We start from the raw sequence: 12,421 nt of genomic DNA, 5'->3' as shown, positions 1-12,421 counted from the left end.
GGTCAAAGAAAAGTTCAGGATGCTTTCCCTGGGCACCCTCCTTCCCATGATTCAGGAAAACGATTGGCTATGCTCTCTGGACTTGAAGGATGCCTACACACACATCCCGATACTGCCAGCTCACAGACAGTATCTGCGATTTCAGCTGGGCACACGTCACTTCCAGTACTGTGTGCTACCCTTTGGGCTCGCCTCTGCGCCCAGGGTGTTCACAAAGTGCTTGGCTGTAGTAGCAGCGGCACTTCGCAGGCTGGGGGTGCACGTGTTCCCATATCTCGACGATTGGCTGGTGAAGAACACATCCGAGGCAGGAGCCCTGCAGTCCATGCAGATGACTATTCGCCTCCTGGAGCTACTGGGGTTTGTGATAAATTATCCAAAGTCCCATCTTCTCCCAGTGCAGAAACTCGAATTCATAGGAGCTCTGCTGGATTCTCGGACGGCTCGCGCCTATCTCCCAGAGGCGAGAGCCAACAACTTGTTGTCCCTCGTCTCGCGGGTGCGAGCGTCCCAGCAGATCACAGCTCGGCAGATGTTGAGATTGCTGGGCCACATGGCCTCCACAGTTCATGTGACTCCCTTGGCCCGCCTTCATATGAGATCTGCCCAATGGACCCTAGCTTCCCAGTGGTTTCAGGCTGCTGGGGATCTAGAAGACGTGATCCACCTGTCCACGAGTTTTCTCAAAGCCCTGTATTGGTGGACGATTTGGTCCAATTTGACTCTGGGACGTCCTTTCCAAATTCCTCAGCCGCAAAAAGTGCTGACCACGGATGCGTCTCTCCTGGGATGGGGAGCTCATGTCGATGGGCTTCACACCCAAGGAAGCTGGTCCCTCCAGGAACGCGATCTACAGATCAATCTTCTGGAGTTACGAGCGATCTGGAACGCTCTGAAGGCTTTCAGAGATCGGCTGTCCCACCAAATTATCCAAATTCAGACAGACAACCAGGTTGCCATGTATTACGTCAACAAGCAGGGGGGCACCGGATCTCGCCCCCTGTGTCAGGAAGCCGTCACGGCATGGTGCTCCAAGCCACATATCTGGCAGGCGTAAACAACAGTCTGGCCGACAGGTTGAGCAGGATTATGCAACCTCACGAGTGGTCTCTCAATTCCCGTGTAGTGCGACAGATCTTCCAGGTGTGGGGCACCCCCTTGGTAGACCTCTTCGCATCTCGAGCCAACCACAAAGTCCCTCAGTTCTGTTCCAGGCTTCAGGCCCACGGCAGACTGGCATCGGATGCCTTCCTCCTGGATTGGGGGGAGGGTCTGCTGTATGCTTATCCTCCCATACCTCTGGTGGGGAAGACTTTGTTGAAACTGAAGCAAGACCGAGGCACCATGATTCTGATTGCTCCTTTTTGGCCGCGTCAGATCTGGTTCCCTCTTCTTCTGGAGTTGTCCTCCAAAGAACCGTGGAGATTGGAGTGTTTTCCGACCCTCATCACACAGGACGAAGGGGCGCTTCTGCATCCCAACCTCCAGTCCCTGGCTCTCACGGCCTGGATGTTGAGAGCGTAGACTTTGCCTCTTTGGGTCTGTCAGAGGGTGTCTCCCGCATCTTGCTTGCTTCCAGGAAAGATTCCACTAAGAGGAGTTACTTCTTTCTGTGGAGGAGGTTTGCCGTCTGGTGTGACAGCAAGGCCCTAGATCCTCGCTCTTGTCCTACACAGACCCTGCTTGAATACCTTCTGCACTTGTCTGAGTCTGGTCTCAAGACCAACTCTGTAAGGGTTCACCTTAGTGCAATCAGTGCATACCATTACCGTGTGGAAGGTAAGCCGATCTCAGGACAGCCTTTAGTTGTTCGCTTCATGAGAGGTTTGCTTTTGTCAAAGCCCCCTGTCAAGCCTCCTACAGTGTCATGGGATCTCAATGTCGTTCTCACCCAGCTGATGAAACCTCCTTTTGAGCCACTGAATTCCTGCCATCTGAAGTACTTGACCTGGAAGGTCATTTTCTTGGTGGCAGTTACTTCAGCTCGTAGAGTCAGTGAGCTTCAGGCCCTGGTAGCCCAGGCCCCTTACACCAAATTTCATCATAACAGAGTAGTCCTCCGCACTCACCCTAAGTTCTTGCCAAAGGTCGTGTCGGAGTTCCATCTGAACCAGTCAATTGTCTTGCCAACATTCTTTCCCCGTCCTCATTCCTGCCCTGCTGAATGTCAGCTGCACACATTGGACTGCAAGAGAGCATTGGCCTTCTATCTGGAGTGGACGCAGCCCAACAGACAGTCCGCCCAATTGTTTGTTTCTTTTGATCCCAACAGGTGGGGAGTGGCTGTAGGAAAACGCACCATATCCAATTGGCTAGCAGATTGCATTTCCTTCACTTACGCCCAGGCTGGGCTGGCTCTTGAGGGTCATGTCACGGCTCATAATGTTAGAGCCATGGCAGCGTCGGTAGCCCACTTGAAGTCAGCCACCATTGAAGAGATTTGCAAAGCTGCGACGTGGTCATCTGTCCACACATTCACATCTCATTACTGCCTGCAGCAGGATACCCGACGCGACAGTCGGTTCGGGCAGTCAGTGCTTCAGAATCTGTTCGGGGTTTAGAATCCAACTCCACCCCCCTAGGCCCAGGTTTGTTCTGTTCCAGGCTGCACTCTCAGTTAGTTGGTAAATTTTTTTTAGGTCAATCTCAGTTATGTCCTCGCCGTTGCGAGGCCCAATTGACCATGGTTGTTGTTTTGAGTGAGCCTGGGGGCTAGGGATACCCCATCAGTGAGAACAAGCAGCCTGCTTGTCCTCAAAGAAAGCGAATGCTACATACCTGTAGAAGGTATTCTCCGAGGACAGCAGGCTGATTGTTCTCACAAACCCGCCCGCCTCCCCTTTTGGAGTTGTGTCTTCCCTTCTCTTCGTCTTGCTACATATGAGACTGGCCGGCACGAGCCGGTTTCGGGAAGACTGCGTACCCGCCCTGCTGAACGTCAGTTGCACACATTAGACTGCAAGCGAGCATTGGCCTTCTATCTGGAGTGGACACAGCCCCACAGACAGTCCGCCCAATTGTTTATTTCTTTCGACCCCAATAGGAAGGGGGTCGCTGTCGGGAAACGCACCATCTCCAATTGGCTAGCAGATTGCATTTTCTTCACTTACGCCCTGGCTGGGCTGACTCTTGAGGGTCATGTCACGGCTCATAGTGTTAGAACCATGGCAGCGTCAGTGGCCCACTTGAAGTCAGCCACTATTGAAGAGATTTGCAAGGCTGTGACGTGGTCATCGGTCCACACATTCACATCACATAACTGCCTCCAGCAGGATATCCGATGCGACAGTCGGTTTGGGCAGTCGGTGCTGCAGAATCTGTTTGGGGTTTGAATCCAACTCCACCCTCCAGGACCCGATTTGTTCTGTTCAGGCTGCACTCTCAGTTAGTTGTTCTCTTCGTAGGTCAATTTCTGTTATGCCCTCGCCGTTGCGAGGTTAAATTGATCTGGTTTCTTGTTTTGAGTGAGCCTGAGAGCTAGGGATACCCCAGTCGTGAGAACAAGCAGCCTGCTTGTCCTCGGAGAAGGCGAATGATACATACCTGTAGCAGGTGTTCTCCGAGGATAGCAGGCTGGTTGTTGTCACCTACCCTCCCGCCTCCCCTTTTGGAGTTGCGTTTTTCCTCAATCCTTTGCTTGTCATTCAACTTAGCGGGAACGGTCGCGCACGGGTGGGAAGACGGCCGCGCATGCGCGGTGGGAGTGCCGTGTGTGCGGGACCTCCTGCGAAGTTTTCTTCCAGTTGGAGGGGGCTGCCGTTGACGTCAACCCAGCCGTCAGAACAATCAGCCTGCTGTCCTCGGAGAACACCTGCTTACAGGTATGTATCATTCGCTCTCCATAAAGCCGTCCTTGATTTCATCAAGGAATTTTACCTCCCTAGCGTGTCCCGATGTTATATTTACCCAGTCAATATCAGGGTAATTGAAATCACCCATTATTATTGTATTGCCCAGTTTGTTTGCGTCCCTAATTTCCTTTAACATTTCTGTATCCATCTGTTCATCCTTGCCAGGCGGACAGTAGTACCCTCCTATCATTATCCTTTTCCCCTATACACTTGGAATTTCAATCCACAGTGATTCCAAGAAGTGTTTTGTTTCCTGCAGAATTTTCAATCTATTTGATTCAAGGCTCTCGTTAATATACAATGCTACCCCTCCACCAATTCGATCCACCCTATCACTAGGATATAATTTGTACCCCGGTATGACAGTGTCCCACTGGTTAGCCTCCTTTCACCAGGTCTCAGAGATGCCTATTATATCTAATTTTTCATTTAGTGCAATATATTCTAACTCTCCCATCTTATTTCTTAGGCTCCTGTCATTTGCATATAGACATTTCAAACTGTGTTTGTTGCTCCTATTTACATCATGCTTAGTACTTGACAGTACTAATTTGCAGTCTTTTGTCTGATTTTTATTTTTATTTAGGGACACCTGATCTACCATGGTTTCTTTTGCAACCTCACTATCAAGATACCCTATCTTCCCTGTTTTGGTGATACCTTTGAAAGATACCTTATCCCGAACTGTGCGCTTTTGAGTGACTGTCGTCCTTCTTCCCATTTCTAGTTTAAAAGCTGCTCTACTTTTTAAATGCCGATGCCAGCAGCCTGGTCCCACCCTGGTTAAGGTGGAGCCCATCCTTTCGGAATGGGCTCCCCCTTCCCCAGAATGTTGCCCAGTTCCTAACAAATCTAAAACCCTCCTCCCTGCACCATCGTCTCATCTACGCATTGAGACTCCGGAGCTCTGCGTGTCTCCTGGGCCCTGCGCGTGGAACAGGTAGCATTTCAGAAAATGCTACCCTAGAGGATCTGGATTTGAGCTTTCTACCTAAGAGCCTAAATTTGGCTTCCAGAACCTCTCTCCCACATTTTCCTATGTCATTGGTACCCACATGTACCAAGACAGCCGACTCCTCCCCAGCACTATCGAAAATCCTATCTAGGTGACGCGTGAGGTCCGCCACCTTCGCACCAGGCAGGCAAGTCACCAGGCGATTCTCACGTCCACCAGCCACCCAGCTATCTATATGCCTAATGATCGAATCACCAACTACAACAGCTGTCATAACCTTTCCCTCCCTTGGCAGCACTTGGAGACATATCCTCGGTGCAAGAGGATAGTGCATCCCCTGGTGGGCAGATCCTGGCTACAGGAGTACTTCCTACTTCACCAGGGTGATGCTCTCCTTCTAGGAGACCTCCCTCCTCTAAGGTAGCACAAGGGCTACCAGACTGGAGGTGGGACTTCTCTACAACATCCCTGTAGGTCTCCTCTATGTACCTCTCTGTCTCCCTCAGCTACACCAAGTCTGCTATTCTAGCCTCAAGAGAACGGACACATTCCCTGAGAGCTAGGAGCTCTTTGCATCAAGCACACACATATGACATCTCACCAACTGGGAGATAATTATACATGTGACACTCAATGCAAAAGACTGAATAGCACCCCTCTCGCTGCTGGACTGCTGACCCCATCTTAGTGTTTTTGAGCTTTTCAATAATTTAAAACTTGCTACAGTATTAAGGATATTAGCCTAATATAAAAGTGTATTTTAGTTTATATAGTATATTGAATGATTTTGTTAGTGTTTCCTTCTTTGATTGTAATGGTATTTAAAACTCTGTAAGTGCACTCCTTGCTTGTTACCCTAATTACAGTAACTGACTATAAATGAAGAGTTGTCCTAGGGGTGGGAAAACTAAACTAGATCCTGCAGTGCCTGTTAGATTCTGTCTGTTAATGCTCTGGTACAAAGTTTTTAAAACTAAGTGGAAAAGACTATGGAGATTAGTTGATAAAATTTGCTCTTTATATTTTTATTTTGCCTAACGCTAACCTACAATTCCTCCTTTAAACCCCCAGTCTTTGTGCTTTGTGCAAAATAGCTTTCACTTACCAGAGAAATAAATGTTCTCTTCTCTCGGAACTTCTCAGAGTAATAGAAATACATCTTGACATTTCTCTTCCTAAATCTCCAATTATCTAGTAGATTCAAAGCAGTCAAAAAGTTTTTCAGTTGCAGCTGATGTTCTCCATGCTCAACCTTCCTATTCCCAGTATTATCTAATTTGGAATTTGTTGTGTTAAAATTTCCCTCTCCACCCAATAATCTTAACTTTTCCCATGTCTTCAGCTTCTTAACCCACTTCCTCAAAAAACCTCTTGCCCTTGGGGGCATACATTCCCACTAGGCTGATCTTTTCTCCTTCCAGTTTAGCCTTTTCTAATATAATCCACCGTTCATATCCTTATAAACCCCTGCTATTTCTACTTTCTATTCTCCTGATACCATAATTCCCACCCTACCCCACCCCTTCCTGTGTTCTCCACAAAAGCAAGGAGAAATGAGAAGAGCCATCTATAACAAATTTTATCCTGTTGCAACTTAGGGGTAACCACTTTAAACTCTCGCTTATCTGCAGTATAGTAAGGGATAGATCAGAATAGATATCAACCTTGTGGTCCTCCCAGTTTGTCTCTCACCTATCTTGCTGCTATGGCAACATTGTCCTTGCCTGTAAAGTTATGTACATAGATCAGTGTCTCTCAGGATGTTGGGCTTTGGCCTAGCTAGTGATCGGTGTGCTCTATCCAGGTTTGTCGGCCTCAGGCATGGGGTTGGTATCATCTGCGCTAGTACTGCAGTAGTACTCACTTCATTGGTTGCGTATTCATTGTAGAGTGTTATACAAGATTGCTTGTTTGATTCAAGTGTTGTATTCTGATCAAACTCCATGGTATTTTAAAGAGGTTATTTCTGTGTGTCAAGCCTCTAGATCCTTTCGATCAGAGAATGTGATGTTAAGTAGTGGAAATTTACACTCTGTAGATTATGCTTGTACTTGGAACTCATCTTTCTCTATTGCAGGTATACAGGTTTGGAATGCATTACCTGGGATTTTAAGAATGTGTGGCAGTATGGCACAGCTTCACAAACTTTTAAAGATATATCTGTTTGTGAAAGCATGCAGTTGAGATTGCTGCTTTGATAAATGTATGAAGAGTTTTTTGTTTATGACATTATTGTGTATGTTTTATTGTGCTTAGTTGTAGGCAGAAATTTTTAAATGCATACATTTGCCCATTTCAGGTACTCTTCTGATTTTCACAAGTTTTTTCCTGAGCCGATTTTCCAAGTCCTCCAGTTCTTCCTGCATCGTTGTGGTTTAAGTCCACTATTATACCTTTAATTTATTCTGTTTCTTCTCTGTTCTCCTTTGCTTTCATCTCCACCTCTTCGACCCTCCAGGCCTTCTCTGCCAGCTCTTCCTTGTTATCCCCCATCATAGATGCCAGCTCCTTATTACTCCAACCTCCTATTTTACCTTTTTGAACCCAGTTTGAAAGTCTGCTTAGGTAATCGCAGCCTCTTGCTCTTCTGCCAGTACACTTGCCACCTGTATCTTGCTGCCTGCCATTTCTCCCGCTGCCATCTTGCCACTCATGGCTCTCCTCCCTTATGGCTGTATGCAAACATTTTGAGCAGGTCTGTCATTTTTTGCCTTGCAGCCATTCTTGTCATGGCACTACCACTTCCCACACACCATCAGGTGAGTTTTATACCTTTTTAACTTCTCAGAGGTGCGCTACTGCTTGAGTTTTCAGGTAGGGTTTGTGGATCTTGCTGTTTACACGTCTGATCCTGCTGCTAATGTCACTTCCTTCTCAGAAGTTGTTCTTGACCTAGGGGAGAGCCGACAAGCTGAGGATGCAGTTCCAGACATTCCTTGCTTGGTCAGCACTATCAACCTGGGACTACCTCCAGGTGTTGGAGTTCATGGCAGCAACTCTGGACTTTGTTCTCAGGGCATAGGTACACGTGAAATAATTTAATTAATCATTGAGCCTGCAAAGAGGTGGGAAACTTCCTGAGCCCCTACGTCTTGCCCCATCCTTGGCCACCTTTAAATCTAGACTGAAAGCCCACCTCTTTAACATTGCTTTTGACTCGTAACCACTTGTAACCATTCGCCTCCACCTACCCTCCTCTCCTCCTTCCTGTACACATTAATTGATTTGATTTGCTTACTTTATTTTTTGTCTATTAGATTGTAAGCTCTTTGAGCAGGGACTGTCTTTCTTCTATGTTTGTGCAGCGCTGCGTACGCCTTGTAGCGCTATAGAAATACTAAATAGTAGTAGTAGTAAAATGTGGGATACATATGCAATAAATAAATTAATTTTCAGGAGGTCTTGTCCAGGTGCTCTTACATGTGAACTTAGTTCTTACCAGTGGCATAGATTAGGAACGCTGTTCAGGGAGCTTGTACTAAAAATATAATGTAACTTATTTATTTATTTTTAAGGTTTAAATATACACATTAAGTTTACAAAGCCACCTTTGATAAACCACATGGAATGCCTTGTTTCTGTGTTTCCAAAAGTATGGTCTTTACAAAAGTGTGTGCTTGCTTTCTGGTGGCTAAAAATGAACAATTTTACTTGCATAAATTTATTTGTTTGGTACACTTGTATCCCACATTTCCCCACCTAGTACTAGTACTTTGAAACTTTATTTCATTATTTTCTTCTATCTCTGCTTTTGTGACTTGATCTTGAGAAACTTAACTGTTCTTTTTTTTTTTTTCTTGCAGTGGGTTTGAAACTGAATTTCTTGGACCCGACAGTGAGCATTGACTTAAAATATTTGGGTGTACCACTGCCATTGACTTACTATGCGAGGCATTCTTCATGGAACACCTGTAGTTCCCCTTGTGTCCCAGGTGAGCTAGTAACTGATAACTTTGTCATTGACACAGAAGCACTGCTATATGGGAGATGTGAATTTGATTTCAGTTCTGGGACCTGATTCTAAATGACAGTGCTGTGTTGTCTGTCCACAGTTCCCTACTACTGTTTTACCATAGCAGTGTATACTGACAGGTACCAGGCCTCAGAAGGAACTATGGTTAATGTCTGCTGATTGCTGCTTTTCCTTTTGGTATGCCTATGAAAAGAAAGGAATGTTCTTGATATCCTTCAATAGCCCCTACTCTGGACCTGGCTCAAATAGAGATTACTTCCTTCAGAGACCCGCTGATGATTACTTCCTTCAGAGACCCACTGAAGTAGAGACACCAGGGGAGGGTTCCACGGAGAGGCAGAATACAGAAGAGTCTGCCTCTTTGAGAGAGGAGGTATCAATCACCCCCCCCCCTAAAAAAAAAAAAAAAAAAAAAAAGAATTGCTGTACTCTCAGTGGATAGAGTTGAGCACTGGTGCTGAAGCACATATCATGGACTGATGAGGTCACCTTTTGTGAGGAGTGCTGTAGTGGTTGCTATCAGATGCTGGATAGAGTTGGTGACTGGATGTGGTAGGGATTGTAGAAGCTCCTATCAAATGTAACCCAAAAAACAAACCAGTCCACTGCCACAAAGTACCAACAGTAAGAGTGGCCACAAAGCAAATGGTTCAGAATGATAGTATTCTAATTCACAAGTATAATTTCTTATATACATTTATTTATGATATTTATATTAATGTTTTTGTATTACGTTTTTCTTTGAGGGCACCTGAGGAAGGCTTTAATGCTGAAACATGGCCCATGTTGGGTCCATCACAGCTGTCTATCTTGCACTTGTCAACTACCACATAAAGATTTGGTTTTATCATCCTTTATCATTTGCTTTGTGGCCATTCCCTCCCTTTGTATTCTGTCAGAAGCTTCTCTCTTCCTTGTCATCAGCAGCAGATTAATCCATTATGAATGGGTTGTGTCCACCTACCAGCAGGGGGAGATAGAGAACACTGAAAACCATAGTGCCTCTAGGACGGCTAGCTCCATCTGCCTCTCAGTATTTCTCTATCTCCCAGCAGGGTTGGACGCAGCTTGTTCAGCTCCTTGAAAATTCTGCCTGGGGTGGCTCCTGTGCTTTTGCCAGTTGTAGCAGGGGTGTTGTGGCTAAGTGGAGCCCACTTTAAAGGCACATAGGTTCGCCCTTTCCCTGCCTTCCCCTTCCCCCTGTGTGGATGCAGGCTTATAGGTTCGCCCTTTCCCTGCCTTTCCCACCCTCTTCTGCCTCCGGAGTGCCTCTGTAGCTGTTTGCCTCCAACTTTCCTCACAGCGTTTAAAAAAAAACAAAACAAAACAAAACGTGCTTTTCAGCGCTGCTATTTCTGAGGCTTTTCCTGACTGTGCAGCATGACCAGAGCTCGTGGACTCGTGCCTTTGAGGTAAGAGCGGTACTCAGCTCCTCCAGGGAGGGCCCGCGAACGGCGTTCCGATCGGGGTGATTTTGGCGCAAATCCGCCATTTTGAATTTTATTCTGCCGTTTTTCAGTGATGGCTGCTGAGGGAGTTAAGTGCTATTTCCGTTGTGGCAAGCGCAGATCAGCAGCGGGGCTCTGTAAAATGTGTTGTTTAGACGGTAGAGCCAGTACGAGCATGGCGAGCGATGATACTTCCCGCTTGATGGAGCTGGCAGCGGGCGCCATCTTGGAAGTGCCGCATGGCTCGACCCCCGCAGTTGCGGAGGAGTCTAAGAGCAGAGGGGTGCCTCGGGCCGAGGTTACCAGAGGAGCTCCGTTCCCCGTGGCTCCTAATTTGGAGACGGGAGGTTGGTGAGTTTTTCTCCCCAGACTTTGTGCTTATTTTACACTAGTAAAAAAGGCCCGTTTCTGTTAGAAATGAACCGGGCGCTAGCAAGGTTTTCCTTGGAGAGTATGTTTCAGAAAGAGCGTGTGTGAGAGATGGAGTGTGTGTGTCAGAGAGAGAATGTGAGAGAGAGAGACAGAGTGCATGTGTTTGTGCGAGAGAGAGAGTGTGTGAGAGACAGTGTTTGTGTTTCTGTGTGAGGGACAAAGACAGTGAGTGTGTGAGTGAGAGTGTATGTGACAGACAGAGAGTGAGTGACTGCGTGTGTGGTGTGAGGAACCCCCTCACTCTCCCCTGCCCTCTTGCAGCCAGGCATGTGCAGTGACCCTCCTCTCCCCGTGTTCCACCTGCAGCCACCCATGCCCATCAACCCTCCTCTCACCCTGCTGCGTCCTTCCTGTCTCCACTGCTCCCCCTGCAGCCACCCATGTGGTCTCAGGCTCCCCCCCTCAGCATCCCTTCTGTCCCCCTGCAGGCACGCATGTGCAGCGTCCCTCCTCTCTCCCCTGTCCCCCCTGCAGCCAGCCATGTCCACCGATCCTTCTGTCCCCCTGCTCCCCCTGCAGCTACCCATGTCCAGCGACCCTCCTCTCCTGTGCAGCCACCCATGGCTGAGGACGCTCCTCTCCTTTTTCCCTGTTCCCCCCCTGTGGCCAGCCATGTCCATCGACCCACCTGTCCCCCCTGATGACCACCAACACTTCTGTCCCCCTGCCCACCCTGCAGTGTCCATCCTGTATCCCCTGTTCCCCTTGCAGGCACCCACCCATGTGGTGTGTGGAGCCCCATCCCCATCTCCCTGTTCCCTGCCCCCCTGCAGCCACCCATGTGCAGCGACCCTCCCCTCCCCTCCCCCTGCTTCCTTCCAGCCACCCATGTCCAGCGAGACCCCCCCTTCCCCCCCAGCCGGCGCAGCACCCAAAGAAAGCCCCTTGTCCCCCCTTCGCGCATCACCGGACCCCCCCCCCCCACACCATGGCACATCACCAAGCCCCTCCCCCCACATCAACCCCCTCGCCACCCGCAACTGCTAATACAAACTGTGTCCGGTGGCTGCTGCTTCCTTTATTCAGCAGCAGCAGCCCGTACATAAAGAAAACAAACAAACAAAAAATCCTCCTAAAACGCACCTCCGTTGAGAAGTATCTCACATTGGCTGAAGTCTCAGCATGCGCTCCTCCTCTCCCCTCTGACGTCTCGGCGTTTCTCCGGGGTCTTCCAGCGGGGGCACTGACGTTGATGGGAGAGGAGGAGCGGCTGCAGAGACGTCAGCCAATGTGAGATGGTTCTCCATGGAGGTGCGTTTTAGGAGGTTGCTTTTTTTGTTTGTTTTCTTTATGTACAGGCTGCTGCTGCTGAATAGAAGCAGCAGCAGCTGCCGGACAGAGTTTGTATTAGCGGTCGCGGGTGGCGAGGCAGTCTGTGTGTGGGGGAGAGGGGCTTTTTGAAGCGGCGGGGTAGGGGTTGGGTGATGCGGCGAGAAGGGAAGGGGGTAGGGACTTTCTGATGCCCCGTTGCACGGGTTGTTGTGGCGATGCGGCGGGAGGGGGCACAGAGGTGTGTATGCTTGTGTGTGTGCTTGCTTGTGTGTGTGCTTGCTTGTGTGTGTGCTTGCTTGTGTGTGTGTGTGCTTGTGTGCGTGTGTGTGTGCTTGTGTGCGTGTGTGTGTGCTTGTGTGTGTGTGTGTGCTTGTGTGTGTGTGTGCTTGTGTGTGTATGTGCGTGTGTGTGTATGTGTGTGTGTGCTTGTGTGTGTGTGTTTGTGTGTGCTTGTGTGTGTGTGTTTGTGTGTGCTTGTGTGTGTGTGTGT

The 12,421-nt window shown here is 48.4% G+C and overlaps 1 protein-coding gene across 1 annotated transcript in view; it reads left to right on the top strand.

Annotated features, from left to right (window-relative positions):
• MGA (MAX dimerization protein MGA) overlaps positions 1 to 12,421 on the top strand; it is an 801,076-nt gene that overhangs the window by 252,500 nt on the left and 536,155 nt on the right. Inside the window, 1 exon segment of the mRNA XM_030215215.1 lies at positions 8,610 to 8,738. Within this exon segment, the coding sequence (XP_030071075.1) occupies positions 8,610 to 8,738 (129 nt within the window).

The sequence above is a fragment of the Microcaecilia unicolor genome, chromosome 9 (genome assembly GCF_901765095.1).
Source record: "Microcaecilia unicolor chromosome 9, aMicUni1.1, whole genome shotgun sequence".
In the NCBI taxonomy this organism is placed as follows: Eukaryota; Metazoa; Chordata; class Amphibia; order Gymnophiona; family Siphonopidae; genus Microcaecilia; species Microcaecilia unicolor.
This window is presented reverse-complemented; position numbering and strand designations above follow the sequence as displayed.